This window comes from Heptranchias perlo, chromosome 7 (genome assembly GCF_035084215.1).
Source record: "Heptranchias perlo isolate sHepPer1 chromosome 7, sHepPer1.hap1, whole genome shotgun sequence".
In the NCBI taxonomy this organism is placed as follows: Eukaryota; Metazoa; Chordata; class Chondrichthyes; order Hexanchiformes; family Hexanchidae; genus Heptranchias; species Heptranchias perlo.
In genome coordinates this window covers 58,322,187-58,334,811 of record NC_090331.1, presented here as the reverse complement: position 1 = coordinate 58,334,811, position 12,625 = coordinate 58,322,187, and the positions used below count along the sequence as shown (strand labels likewise).

General features: G+C 40.7%; 1 protein-coding gene across 2 annotated transcripts in view; it reads right to left on the bottom strand.

Moving 5' to 3' along the window:
- itga4 (integrin alpha 4) overlaps window positions 1-12,625 on the bottom strand; it is a 122,235-nt gene that overhangs the window by 21,420 nt on the left and 88,190 nt on the right. For both annotated transcript variants that reach the window (XM_067987666.1, XM_067987667.1), the window contains exon 18: window positions 10,658-10,808. In XM_067987666.1, the coding sequence (XP_067843767.1) occupies window positions 10,658-10,808 (151 nt within the window). The remainder of the gene's footprint in view (window positions 1-10,657; window positions 10,809-12,625) is intronic.

Genomic DNA, 12,625 nt, shown 5'->3' with positions numbered 1-12,625 from the left:
GGGAAGGGTGAACAGCCAGAGGTCATGGTCCATATCGGTACCAGCAACATAGGCAGAAAAAGGGATGAGGTCCTGCAGGCAGAATTTAAGGAGTTAGGAAAGGGATTAACAAGCAGGGTAATCTCCAGTTTACTCCCAGTGCCATGCACTAGCGAGTATAGAAATAGAAGGATAGAGCAGATGAATGCGTGGCTGGAGAGATGGTGCAGGAGGGAGGGCTTCAGATTCCTGGAACATTGGGACCGATTCTGGGGGAGGTGGAATCTGTACACCTCAACAGGAAGGGATCAATATCCTTGCGGGGAGGTTTGCTAGTGCTGTTGGGGAGGGTTTAAACTAACTTGGCAGGGGGATGGGAACCTGAGAGGAGATTCAGAAGGGAGAGTAAAAAGCTGGAAGTGGAAGGCAAAAAAGTAGCAAGTGAAATTGGAAGGCAGCGGAAACAAAGGCCAGCAGCAAATAAGGACAAAATAGGTAAAAGTGTTAAAAAGGCAAAATTAAAGACACTTTATCTGAATGCACGCAGCATTCGCAACAAGGTAGATGAATTGACGGCACAAATAGAAGTAAATGGGTATGATCTAATTGCCATTAAAGAGACGTGGCTGCATGGTGACCAAGGCTGGGAACTGAATATTCAAGGACATTTGACATTTAGGAAGGACAGGCAAAAAGGAAAAGGAGGTGGGGTAGTGCTGTTAGTAAAGGATGAGATCAGTACAATAGTGAGGAAGGATCTTGGCTCAGAAGAACAAGATGTAGAATCAGTTTGGGTGGAGCTAAGAAACAGCAAGGGCAGAAAACATTGGTGGGAGTTGTTTATAGGCCAAACAGTAGTGGTAATGTAGGGCACAGTATAAAGCAGGAAATTAGAAGTGCATGCAACAAGGGTAATACAGTAATCATAGGGGACTTTAATTTACATATAGATTGGGCAAACCAAATTTGCACTAATACTGTGGAGGACGAATTCCTAGAATGTATACAAGATGGTTTTCTGGATCAGTATGTTGAGGAACCAACTAGGGAATAGGCTATTTTAGATCTAGTATTGTGCAATGAGAAAGGGTTAATTAATAGAATCATAGAAGTTTACAACATGGAAACAGGCCCTTCGGCCCAACATGTCCATGTCGCCCAGTTTATACCACTAAGCTAGTCCCAATTGCCTGCACTTGGCCCATATCCCTCTATACCCATCTTACCCATGTAACTGTCCAAATGCTTTTTAAAAGACAAAATTGTACCCGCCTCTACTACTGCCTCTGGCAGCTCGTTCCAGACACTCACCACCCTTTGAGTGAAAAAATTGCCCCTCTGGACCCTTTTGTATCTCTCCCCTCTCACCTTAAATCTATGCCCCCTCGTTATAGACTCCCCTACCTTTGGGAAAAGATTTTGACTATCTACCTTATCTATGCCCCTCATTATTTCATAGATTTCTATAAGATCACCCCTAAACCTCCTACTCTCCAGGGAAAAAAGTCTCAGTCTATCCAACCTCTCCCTATAAGTCAAACCATCAAGTCCCGGTAGCATCCTAGTAAATCTTTTCTGCACTCTTTCTAGTTTAATAATATCCTTTCCATAATAGGGTGACCAGAACTGTACACAGTATTCCAAGTGTGGCCTTACTAATGTCTTGTACAACTTCAACAAGACATCCCAACTCCTGTATTCAATGTTCTGACCAATGAAACCAAGCATGCCGAATGCCTTCTTCACCACCCTATCCACCTGTCACTCCACTTTCAAGGAGCTATGAACCTGCCCTTGCTGTAATAATCTTGTTGTAAAGAAGCCCTTAGGAAAGAGTGACCATAATATGATAGAATTCTTCATTAAGTTTGAAAGTGATGTAGTTCAATCCGAAACTAGGGTCTTAAATCTAAACGAAGGAAACTACGAAGGTATGAGGCGCAAGTTGGCTGTGGCTGATTGGAGAACTACATTAAAAAGTATGACGGTAGACAGGCAATGGCTAGCATTCAAAGAATTAATACATAATTTGCAGCAAATATATATTCCTTTAAGGCACAAAAACCCAACAGGAAAAGTGGTCCAACCGTGGCTAACAAGAGAAATTAAAGGTAGTATTAAATCAAAGAGGCATATAAAGTTGCCAGGAAAAGCCTGAGGATTGGCAGCATTTCAGAATTCAGCAAAGGAGGACCAAGAAATTGATAAAGAAGGGGAAAATAGAATATGAGAGTAAACTAGCGAGAAACATAAAAACTGTAAAAGCTTCTATAGGTATGTAAAAAGGAAAAGACTGGCAAAGGCAAATGTGGGTCCCTTACAGACAGAGACGGGAGAATTTATAATGGAGAATAAGGAAATGGCAGAGAAATTAAACAAATACTTTGTGTCTGTCTTCATGGAAGAAGACACAAATAACCTCCCAGAAATACTGGAGAACCAAGGGTCTGGCGAGAATGAGGAACTGAAAGAAATTAGTATTAGTAAAAAAATAGTACTAGAGAAATTAATGGGACTGAAAGTCGATAAATCCCAAGGACCTGATGATCTACATCCCAGGGTTTCGAAAGAGGTGCCTATAGAGATAGTGGATGCATTGGTTGTCATCTTCCAAAATTTATAGATTCTGGAACGGTTCCTGCAGATTGGAGGGTAGCAAATTTAATCCCACTATTTAAGAAAGGAGGGAGAGAGAAAACAGGGAACTACAGACCTGTTAACCTGACATCAGTAGTAGGGAAATTTGCTATTATAAAGGATGTGATAACAGGACACTTAGAAAATAATAATAGGATTTGGCAGAGTCAACATGGATTTATGAAAGGGAAATTATGTTTGACACACCTATTGGAGTTCTTTGAGGATGTAACTAGTAGGATAGATAAGGGGGAACCAGTGGTATATTTGGATTTTCAGAAGGCTTTCGATAAGGTCCCACATAGGAGGTTGGTGAACAAAGTTAGAGCACATGGAATTGGGAGTAATATACTGGCATGAATTGAGAATTGGTTAACAGACAGAAAACAGAGAGTAGGAATAAACGGGTCTTTTTCAGGTTGGCAGACTGTGACTAGTGGGGTACCGCAGGGATCGGTGCTTGGGCCCTAGCTATTCACAATCTATATCAATGATTTGGAGGAGGGGATCAAATGTAATATTTCCAAGTTTGTTGATGACACAAAACTAGTTGGGAATGTGAGTTGTGAGGAGGATGCAGAGGCTTCAAGGGGATACAGACAGGCTAAGTGGGCAAGAACATGGCAGATGGAATATAATGTGGAAAAATGTGAAATTATCCACTTTGGTAGGAAAAACAGAAATTCAGAGTATTTTTTAAATGGTGAAAGATTGGAAAATGTTGATGTTCAAAGGGACCTGGGTGCCCTTGTACATGAGTCACTGAAAGCTAACAAATAATTAGGAAGGCAAATGGTATGTGGGCCTTTATTACAAGAGGATTTGAGTACAGGAGTAAAGATGTTTTACTGCAATTATATAGGGCCTTGGTGAGACCGCACCTGGAGCATTGTGTACAATTTTGGTCTCCTTACCTAAGAAAGGATATACTTGCCATAGAGAGAGTGCAACGAAGGTTCACCAGATTGATTTCTGGGATGGCGGGATTGTCGTATGAGGAGAGATTGAGTAGACTAGGCCTGTATTCTCTAGAGTTTAGAAGAATGAAAGGTGATCTCATTGAAATATACAAAATTCTTACAGGGCTCGACAGGATAGATGAAAGGAGGATGTTTCCCCTGGCTGGGGAGTCTAGAATCAGGGGTCAGAGTCTCAGAATAAGGGGTAGGCCATTTAGGACTGAGATGAGGAGAAATTTCTTCACTCAGAGGGTGGTGAATCTTTGGACTTCTCTACCCCAGAGAACTGTGGAGGCTCTGTCATTGAGTACATTCAAAACAGAGATCGATAGATTTCTAGTTATTAAAGGCATCAAGGGATATGGGGATGGTGCAGGAAAATGGTGTTGAGATAGAAGATCAGCCATGATCTTGCTGAATGGCGCAGCAGGCTGGAGGGGCCAGATGGCCTATTCCTGCTTCTATTTCTTATGTTCTTATGTAATTTAGTTAAACATGATTTGCCTTTAACAAATCTGTGCTGGCTTTCCTTTATTAATCCGCACTTGTCCAAGTGACTAATTTTGTCCCGGATTATCGTTTCTAAAAGCATCCCCACCACCGAGGTTAAACTGACTGGCCTGTAGTTGCCGGGTTTATCCTTGCACCCTTTTTTGAACAAGGGTGTAACATTTGCAATTCTCCAGTTCTCTGGCACCATCCCCATATCTAAGGATGATTTGAAGATTATGGCCAGTACCTCTGCAATTTCCACCCTTACTTCCCTCATTAACCTAGGATGCATCCCATCCGGACTGGGTGACTTATCTACTTTATAAGCCTTTCGAGTACCTCCTCTTTTATTAATTTTTAGCCAATCCAGTATCTCAACTATCTCCTCTTTTACTGTGACTTCAGCATCATCTTCCTTAGGAAAGACAGATGCAAAGTACTCATTTAGTACCTCAGCCATGCCCTCTGGCTCCATGCGTAGATCTCCTTTTTGGTCCCTAATCGGCCTCACAGCTCCTCTTGCTATCCGTTTACCATTTACATGCCTATAGAAGACTTTTGGATTCCCTTTTATATTAGCCACCAGTCTATTCGCACACTTTCTCTTTGCTCCACTTATTTCCTTTTTCACTTCTCCTCTGTACTTTCCATATTCAGCCTGGTTCTCACTTGTATTATCAACCTGACATCTGTCATATGCTCCCTTTCTCTGCTTCATCTTAATCTCTACCTCTTTCGTCATCCAGGGAGCTTTGGTTACCCTACCTTTCCCCCTCATGGGAATGTACCTAGACTGTACTTGAACCATCTCGTCTTTAAAGGCCGCCCATTGTTCGATTACAGTTTTGCCTACCAATCTTTGATTCCAATTTACCCGGGCCAGATCTGTTCTTAACCCATTGAAATTGGCCCTACTCCAATCAAATATTTTTACTCTAGATTGCTCCTTGTCCTTTTCCATAAATAACCTAAACCTTATGATACTATGATCACTGTTCCCTAAATGTTCCCCCACTGACACTTGCTCCATTTGACCCACCTCATTCCCCAGAACCAGATCCAGCAATGCCTCCTTCCTCATTGGGTCGGAAACATACTGATCAAGAAAGTTCTCCTGAAAACACTTCAGAAATTCCTCCCCCTCTTTGCCCTTTACACTATTACTATCCCAGTCTATATTAGGATAGTTGAAGTCCCCCATTATCACTACCCTATAGTTCTTGCACCTCTCTGTAATTTCCCTGAAAATTTGCTCCTCTTTATCCTTCCCACTAATTGGTGGCCTATAGAATACACCCAGTAGTATAATGGCACCTCTATTGTTTATTAACTCTAACCAAATAGATTCTGTCCTTGACCCCTGAAGGACATCCTCTCTCTCCAGTACTGCAATATTCTCCTTAATCAATACTGCAACCCCCCCTCCTTTTTCTCCTTCCCTATCTTTCCTGAACACCTTGTATCCAGGAATATTTAGTATTCAATTCTGCCTTTTTTTTGAGCCAGGTCTCCTTTATCGCCATTGCATCATATTTCCATGGGACTATTTGCTCCTGCAGCTCACCAACCTTATTTACCAAGCTTTTTATGCTTACACACATGCACTCTAAACCTATCTTAGACCTTTTCATATTGCCTCTTAGTCTGATCCCACCTAATACTGTACTATTTCTTACTCTAGTGCTATCTGTCTCTCCCAATCCTTTGTGCACCTTGTTTCTCCTTTCTAATGCTACATCCTGGTGCCCATCCCCCTGTCAAATTAGTTTAAACCCTCCCGCACAGAACTAGTGAACCTCCCAGCGAGGACATTGGTCCCAACTCTGTTGAGGTGCAACCCGTCCATCTTGAACAGGTCCCTCCTGCTCCAGAACTGTTCCCAATGCCCCAAGAATCTGAAGTCCTCCCTCCTGTATCATGTCTCTAGCCACGCATAAACCTGCCTTATCTTCCTATTTCTGTACTCACTAGCGCGTGGCACTGGGAGTAATCCAGAGATTACTAACTTTCAGGTCCTGATTTTTAACTTCCTCCCTAGGTCCTGAAACTCTAGCCACAGGACCTCATCCATTTTCTTTCCTAGGTCGTTGGTACCCACATGGACCACGACTTCTGGCTGTTCCCCTTCCCCCCCACAGAATGTTCATTCAACAAATTCACAATTGCCACTGATTTTCATGGGGGAGTAGAGATATTTTAATTAACTGGTCACTGTTATGGCGAGGGAAAATGGTGGAACATTGCAGAAGTCCCAGGAAAATTATGGCATTGCATAAGTAATGGTGCAAGTCACTTACGCGTAATTTCCTGGACGCTGCGCCGTAAAACGGGCCCTTCGACATAGATGTGCTATTACAATGGTGCAAGTCTAAAGGAAATTCTGGGCCAGTATTAACACCAACAATCTTACCAATAGATAATAATATTTTCCAGAGTATTTTTTCCCTCATTGACCCTGAATTTTTCTCTTTTTTTGCCTCTCCCCAGGAGATGACATTGCTGAGGGGGTAAGAAGTGTTTAGTCATGATGCTCCAGCCACTATGCGGTGTGGGGCAGGCTTGCTGGACTAGCTGGTCTGTTCCTGCCCATCAATTACGTATGTTGGTACTACCCAAACAGTAACCCTATAGGTTCATCAAAGGAATTCACACCTTTTTGGTTTTCTAGTGCAAAGATTTTTCATGTAAACACTCTTTTATGCACTCATTTGTAATGAAGACAGACAATTAACATAAATGGGGAAATAATTAAATTGCCTTAATCTTCTTTTGTTTCAGTTATAAGTTTTTTTTAATTAGCTGCTTTGCATCACTTCACAAAAAATTTAGATTGATTAATCATTTTTCAGCTAAACATTTTTGGTGGGGAAGTGATAATAAATTGTATTCATTAACCTCAAAAAGATTCCAGGCACTCTATAACAATAGCCACTACTATAGGGGAAAACATTTTGATGTTTGAGAAACTATACTTTAAATTATGCATTAATTTATAACATTTAAATTCTCTATAAAGAGCAATAACATGACTTTGCATTTTTTAAAGCTCTATACATCATACTGTTACAATAATTTTGGCTGGCTCATAACACGTAGTTATAACTGAGCAGCCATGCTATGGAATGGGTATATTTCATAACGATTTCAGTAGGACACTTCCACAATACACCTTGAAATATATAAATAAAATTACTTATTGAATTCTCTTTCTACGGCTTAAGTACTGTACAGCTTATGTTTTGATGAACTAAAAATGAAAATAAGTGGTCTATCAAAGTTTGGCGCATCCATATCTGTGGGGCTGGAGATGAGTTACTGTTGTGTGAATGATTATATATTTTTTGAAGCCTCACAAATCCAGGATTTGCAAATTGTTTTGCCTCAAGGCCATAAATTTCAAAAATCAAATCTTTGGAATGGCTGTGATACCAAGATTGTGATAACTAGCAATATGTTCTTTATATAAACCGTGTATATTCAAGAACTCTATCAAAAAAACCACGAGCTACATATAGTCAATAAATAAAAGGAAAGAACTTATACTTAATCATCATTCCTCTGATGCAAGGAAAAGCAAACCTGTTCAAAATATCTTTCTTTAATATTTAAATGTTGTTTTAGACTTTTGTGAATAGCTCGTTAACCAGTATAACCAACTGGTTGACACTAAATGCTTATTTGTAAATTGGTAAATTCGCTTGATTTATACCTGTAAATATAAAACAAATCCATTACATCAACACGACCATCATTGTTTGATCCCCTATCATCTAACTTGCAATAGTACACAATGGCAGTAGCAGCTTTAAAAGGTGCTGAACCCAAATATATTTAGAAGTACAGATCATGACCAGATTTTGTAACTGTACTCCTAGAGTTTTAGGCTCCAACAGTGCATTCAAGAGGATGTTTTTGGAGAGCTTTATTCCAATAAGGATTTTTAATCTACTGGTGAATTTGTTCACTATTTCAAAGTGTGGTTTCACAGTTGTGGAGTGGTTAGACATTATTACAGCTGTAAGCTGTTGGTCAGCTTGTCAGTAATTAAAAAATGGCAGAACCTTTCTGTTCCTAAAACCAATGCATTTCAGAGATTCTGCTACCTCTTCAGTAGGCATGATGTGGAGATGCCGGTGATGGACTGGGGTTGACAATTGTAAACAATTTTACAACACCAAGTTATAGTCCAGCAATTTTATTTTAAATTCACAAGCTTTCGGAGGCTTCCCCCTTCGTCAGGTGAACGATGTGAGGCAACTGCGTTCAAAAGCTACCATATCATATAATGGACTGCACATCCTATTCCAATAATAATGAATGTATGCTGAACCTGCACTTCATCGGAACAGAAGTTAATTCTTAGTTTTACATTCTTTCTTCAAGGAGAAGACAGCGTGGGGGAGATTGACAATGTGTAGCTTACTACCTCTCGCCTACTATGAGGAAGTAATGGAGATCCTGGAAAGGGAGGCAATAGAGGGTTGGAGATGGCGAAGTGGGAGGGCATGTGCCAATTTAGGGTTTGTCATGGCATTCTGCTTCTCTTATTACATCCTTCACTGAATGGAGCAATCTTTCATTTGTGGCTTCCAAGCGATTGAAGCTGAGATACAAAAAATCCTTTGTGGATCTAATCAGTACAATTACGATGTGCGCAGGCTCACAGTGTCCTTTGCACTGGACACCTACATTTGGGCACACCAGGCACCTTGGGCAGGACTCAAGCCTCCATGCCTGATACACTTCAGCACATTGAGTGCACACCTTTAGCCCATAACTGCCTTTACTTATGCATGCATCAGACTGCACCACAGTATAGAACCGAAAAGTCTAGTGATACTGCCTGCACTAATTGCATTTTTATACATGTTTACAGATAGAGATAGTTTTTGATAAAATAAATATTGCCATTTATGTAGGGCTTTATCATGCCTAAATATCTCAAAGTGTTTCACAAAATGAATTACCTTTGAAGGTGAATTTTTCTAACTTTTGCCCCCTGTTCCCTGGGCGGAAAGGTCACGAGAAAGGGGTGGCAACCTGGGCCCCGATTTTAATCCAACCCGTCCGGCAGGAACAGAGCAGTTAAAATATCAAAAGTCAACTTATGCCTCATTTCTGAGAAACCGATGACTGCCATTTTAACTAGCCAATGAAAGGCAACCACTGGAAACAGGTGGGCATCTCATAAATAAATACAAATCAGGGTCCCATGATATCATTGGGACCCCAACACCATTTTTACTAAGCCAATGAAAGTAAACCTCAAAGGATTGGCCTCAGAAACTGACTGGCATGACTGGAAGCAGTATTTTGAGGCGCACTCACCGAGAAGCACTCAGATCATTTAGGATGCGCTTCACCAGACAGATAATCACTGATCTATGCAGCCTCCTGCAGCAGGACCTACTGCCTGCTGGACCAAGAGGCCATGCTTTCCCAGTGGCACCATTGGCCTTATATTTTTTGCCTCAGCCTCTTTCCAGGCTGCTACAGGAGACATAACCCACATCTCCCAGTCTGCAGTGCAGAGCTACATCAAGCAGGTTACCAATGCCCACACTGCCAGAGCAAACCGGCACATTACCTTCACAATGGACATGAACAGCCAGAGTAAGAGAGCTCAGGGATTTTCAGCAATGGCCAGCTTCCCTCAAGTCAGGGGCATAATAGACTGCACTCACGGTGCTATTGAGGCACCAGAAAATGAGCCAGGGGCTTTTGTGAACAGGAAGGGCTTCCACTCCATCAATGTACAACTGGTGTGGTGATCTCTACAGAAGGATAATGCTGTGTACCAGTTTCACTGGCAGCTGGCATGACAGGGGTACCCAGAAAACATGGTGCCCTGGATCAGAAGGTTCATGGGGTTCGTGGGGCATGTGAAGACTTTAAGATAGGACTGTTATTAAAACTGTCAACACCCTCCACATCCAGGAACTTCAAAGCACAGAGACCTTCTGGCTGTTAATTTCCATCGGCGACCTGAAGCCCACTTTGTCCAAGGCCCAACATGCAGGTCGAACAGCTGCGCCACATTTTCCTACCCATTCTGCCAGCGCCAGGCCCTGCCATTGGGCAGGCCTGCACTGGGGTTCTGTTGGGCAATGTCTAGTGCTAGAGTGGACAGGTGGGTGTTGGAGACAGGAAAATCTGCCCTATTGAGTACACTGACATATGTAGGCAAACAATATATTATAATTTGAACTCTTTTTATTGTATCATTACACTGCTCAGCACAATGTGATACTAATCATATTTCTAGCATTTAATATATTTTATGCTCAATATTTTGATGATAATGCTAGGATTAATTCTAGCATTACATGCTTCATGAAAGCGATACAGCCTTATGTGGATCATTATAGTGAGATAACGTTATTTCAAAATGACCTATTTGAAATGACAGCTTCAACATCAGTGAAATACACATTTCAATCTGCAATGATACAGGTAATGTTTTATTATACTACCTCTTGGCCTATGTCAGGACACCCTCTGATCAAAGTGTGACATGCTAATTTTGACACCCAGAGGCTGATTAATTATCATTTGCAAACTTACATTTTGTCAACCCACATTGTACTTACCACTTCGACCACTTTGATAAAGTATAAATCCTTGGGGAATTTAATAGTAAGAGTGGTTGAGTATGCATCATCCCCTGCATTGAACAGAGATACATTCAGGATGATCCTCTTCACCTCCTGAACTGCCAGATAAGATTTGTTTATATGGAGCCTAGGAAACAAAATCATTAAATCTACATTGTTATATAAAGATCACATTGCACAAGATTTTCTGACCATGTGATGTACGCTCTCACCAGGTAAGGCTCTCTGCTGGGAATGTAAAGCAGGAAAATTAGTGTTACGTTCTAACTATTAAAGATTTTTGTACTATATAGATAGATGATATATAACAAAGTTATGAGGTAATTCTAACTATCACATCTTTCTTCCGATGTGAAATCCCAAAAGTCTCTGCAACAATCCAGACCCAGATCAACAAGAAATATATTTGATTTGAAAATGATCAGCTGAAGATAGTGTTTTTGTACTCCTGATTTCAATACTGTGATCTTTATCTTGCATTTGCTATAAAAGTAAAATCACAGGTTTCAATATATGCACATAGATTGATGTAACATGACTGTTTTCCTGCCAGAAAAACAAGACATTTGTAAGATATTCTGGCTTTTAACCAGCACATTAGTCACTGAACACCCTTGGGAAGAAATCTGGCTCATAGACAAGAAGCAGAAGGTGAAAAAAAGAACACAAGTTATTAGGTTTTAGGGTAACTGCAAATGAAAAACAGAGTATACCAGAAAAGTGTACTTTTACTAGAACAGAGAGATACATTTTTACTTTCAACAACATTTTTACATTAGTTTTTTCTGGCAAAGAATAACATTTCAACTATTTGCCTGAGAGTGTGTAATCTGGCTCATGATGATGTTTCCATGGTGCTGCCAATGAGATGCTCACCAGCCTGGTGCCGAGCATACAGCAGAGCACCAGGTGTGCATCGGGGAGCGTGACAAGGGTACGCTAAAGACTTCCACTGATGAATAATCTTTTTTCTGTCCTACATAAAATTATCTGGCATAGCACAAAGTCAGACACTAATGCAAAGTACTGGCACTGAAAATAATAAAAGTAAATGCATTCAAATAATTTGCTGCAATTCAGAACTACATGGAATGGCAAAATAATTCAGTGTTGTGATCAAAGCAATAGTAAATTGTACATAACTCCAACTCAACTATTATCATTTCTTGTTTTACGATTTGAAACTACTAGTATTTTGATCTAACCATCACAGCATTGTCTACTTCTCACCCCCCAAAAAATTAAAATTCAATGCAATAATTAGACATCTTTATAACATCTTCATGGATTAGGAATGTCTGGGAACATCAGAGATAAGGAGGTGTCAGCTCATGCGCAAATTAATTTAAGACAAATATGACAAACTAAAACTCCACCTTCACAGCATGACATCTGAGTCAAATTTCCTGACTTTTGGCAGTACACCAGTGTAAACCAGGCATACTAGGGAGGAATATCGGGCATTGAGCCATTCTACTGGTTCCCCACCAACCTGTCAGAAATGTTATTGGGTGGATAATACATCCGTCAAAACATGAACAGGCGCATTATAATAAGGCACAAATGATAGGTTTGGTTGTTCCAAAATTCCCTAGATTCTAGGTCCCAGCAGATTGGAAGGTAACAAATGTAATGCCGCTATTCAAGAAAGGAGGGAGAGACGAAACAGGGAACTACAGGCCAGTTAGCCTGACATCAGTCCGATGTCAGGAAGTGGTAACAGGGCAATTAGAAAATTGTAACATGATTAGGCAGAGTCAACGTGGTTTTAAGAAAGGGAGATGGTGTTTGACAAACTTATTGGAGTTTTTTGAGGATGTAACCAGCAGGGTAGATAAAGGGGAACCAGTGGATGTCATATATTTGGATTTTCAAAAGGCATTCAATAAGGTGCCACATAAGGGCTCGTGGGTTTGGGGTAATATATCAGCATGGATAGAGGAT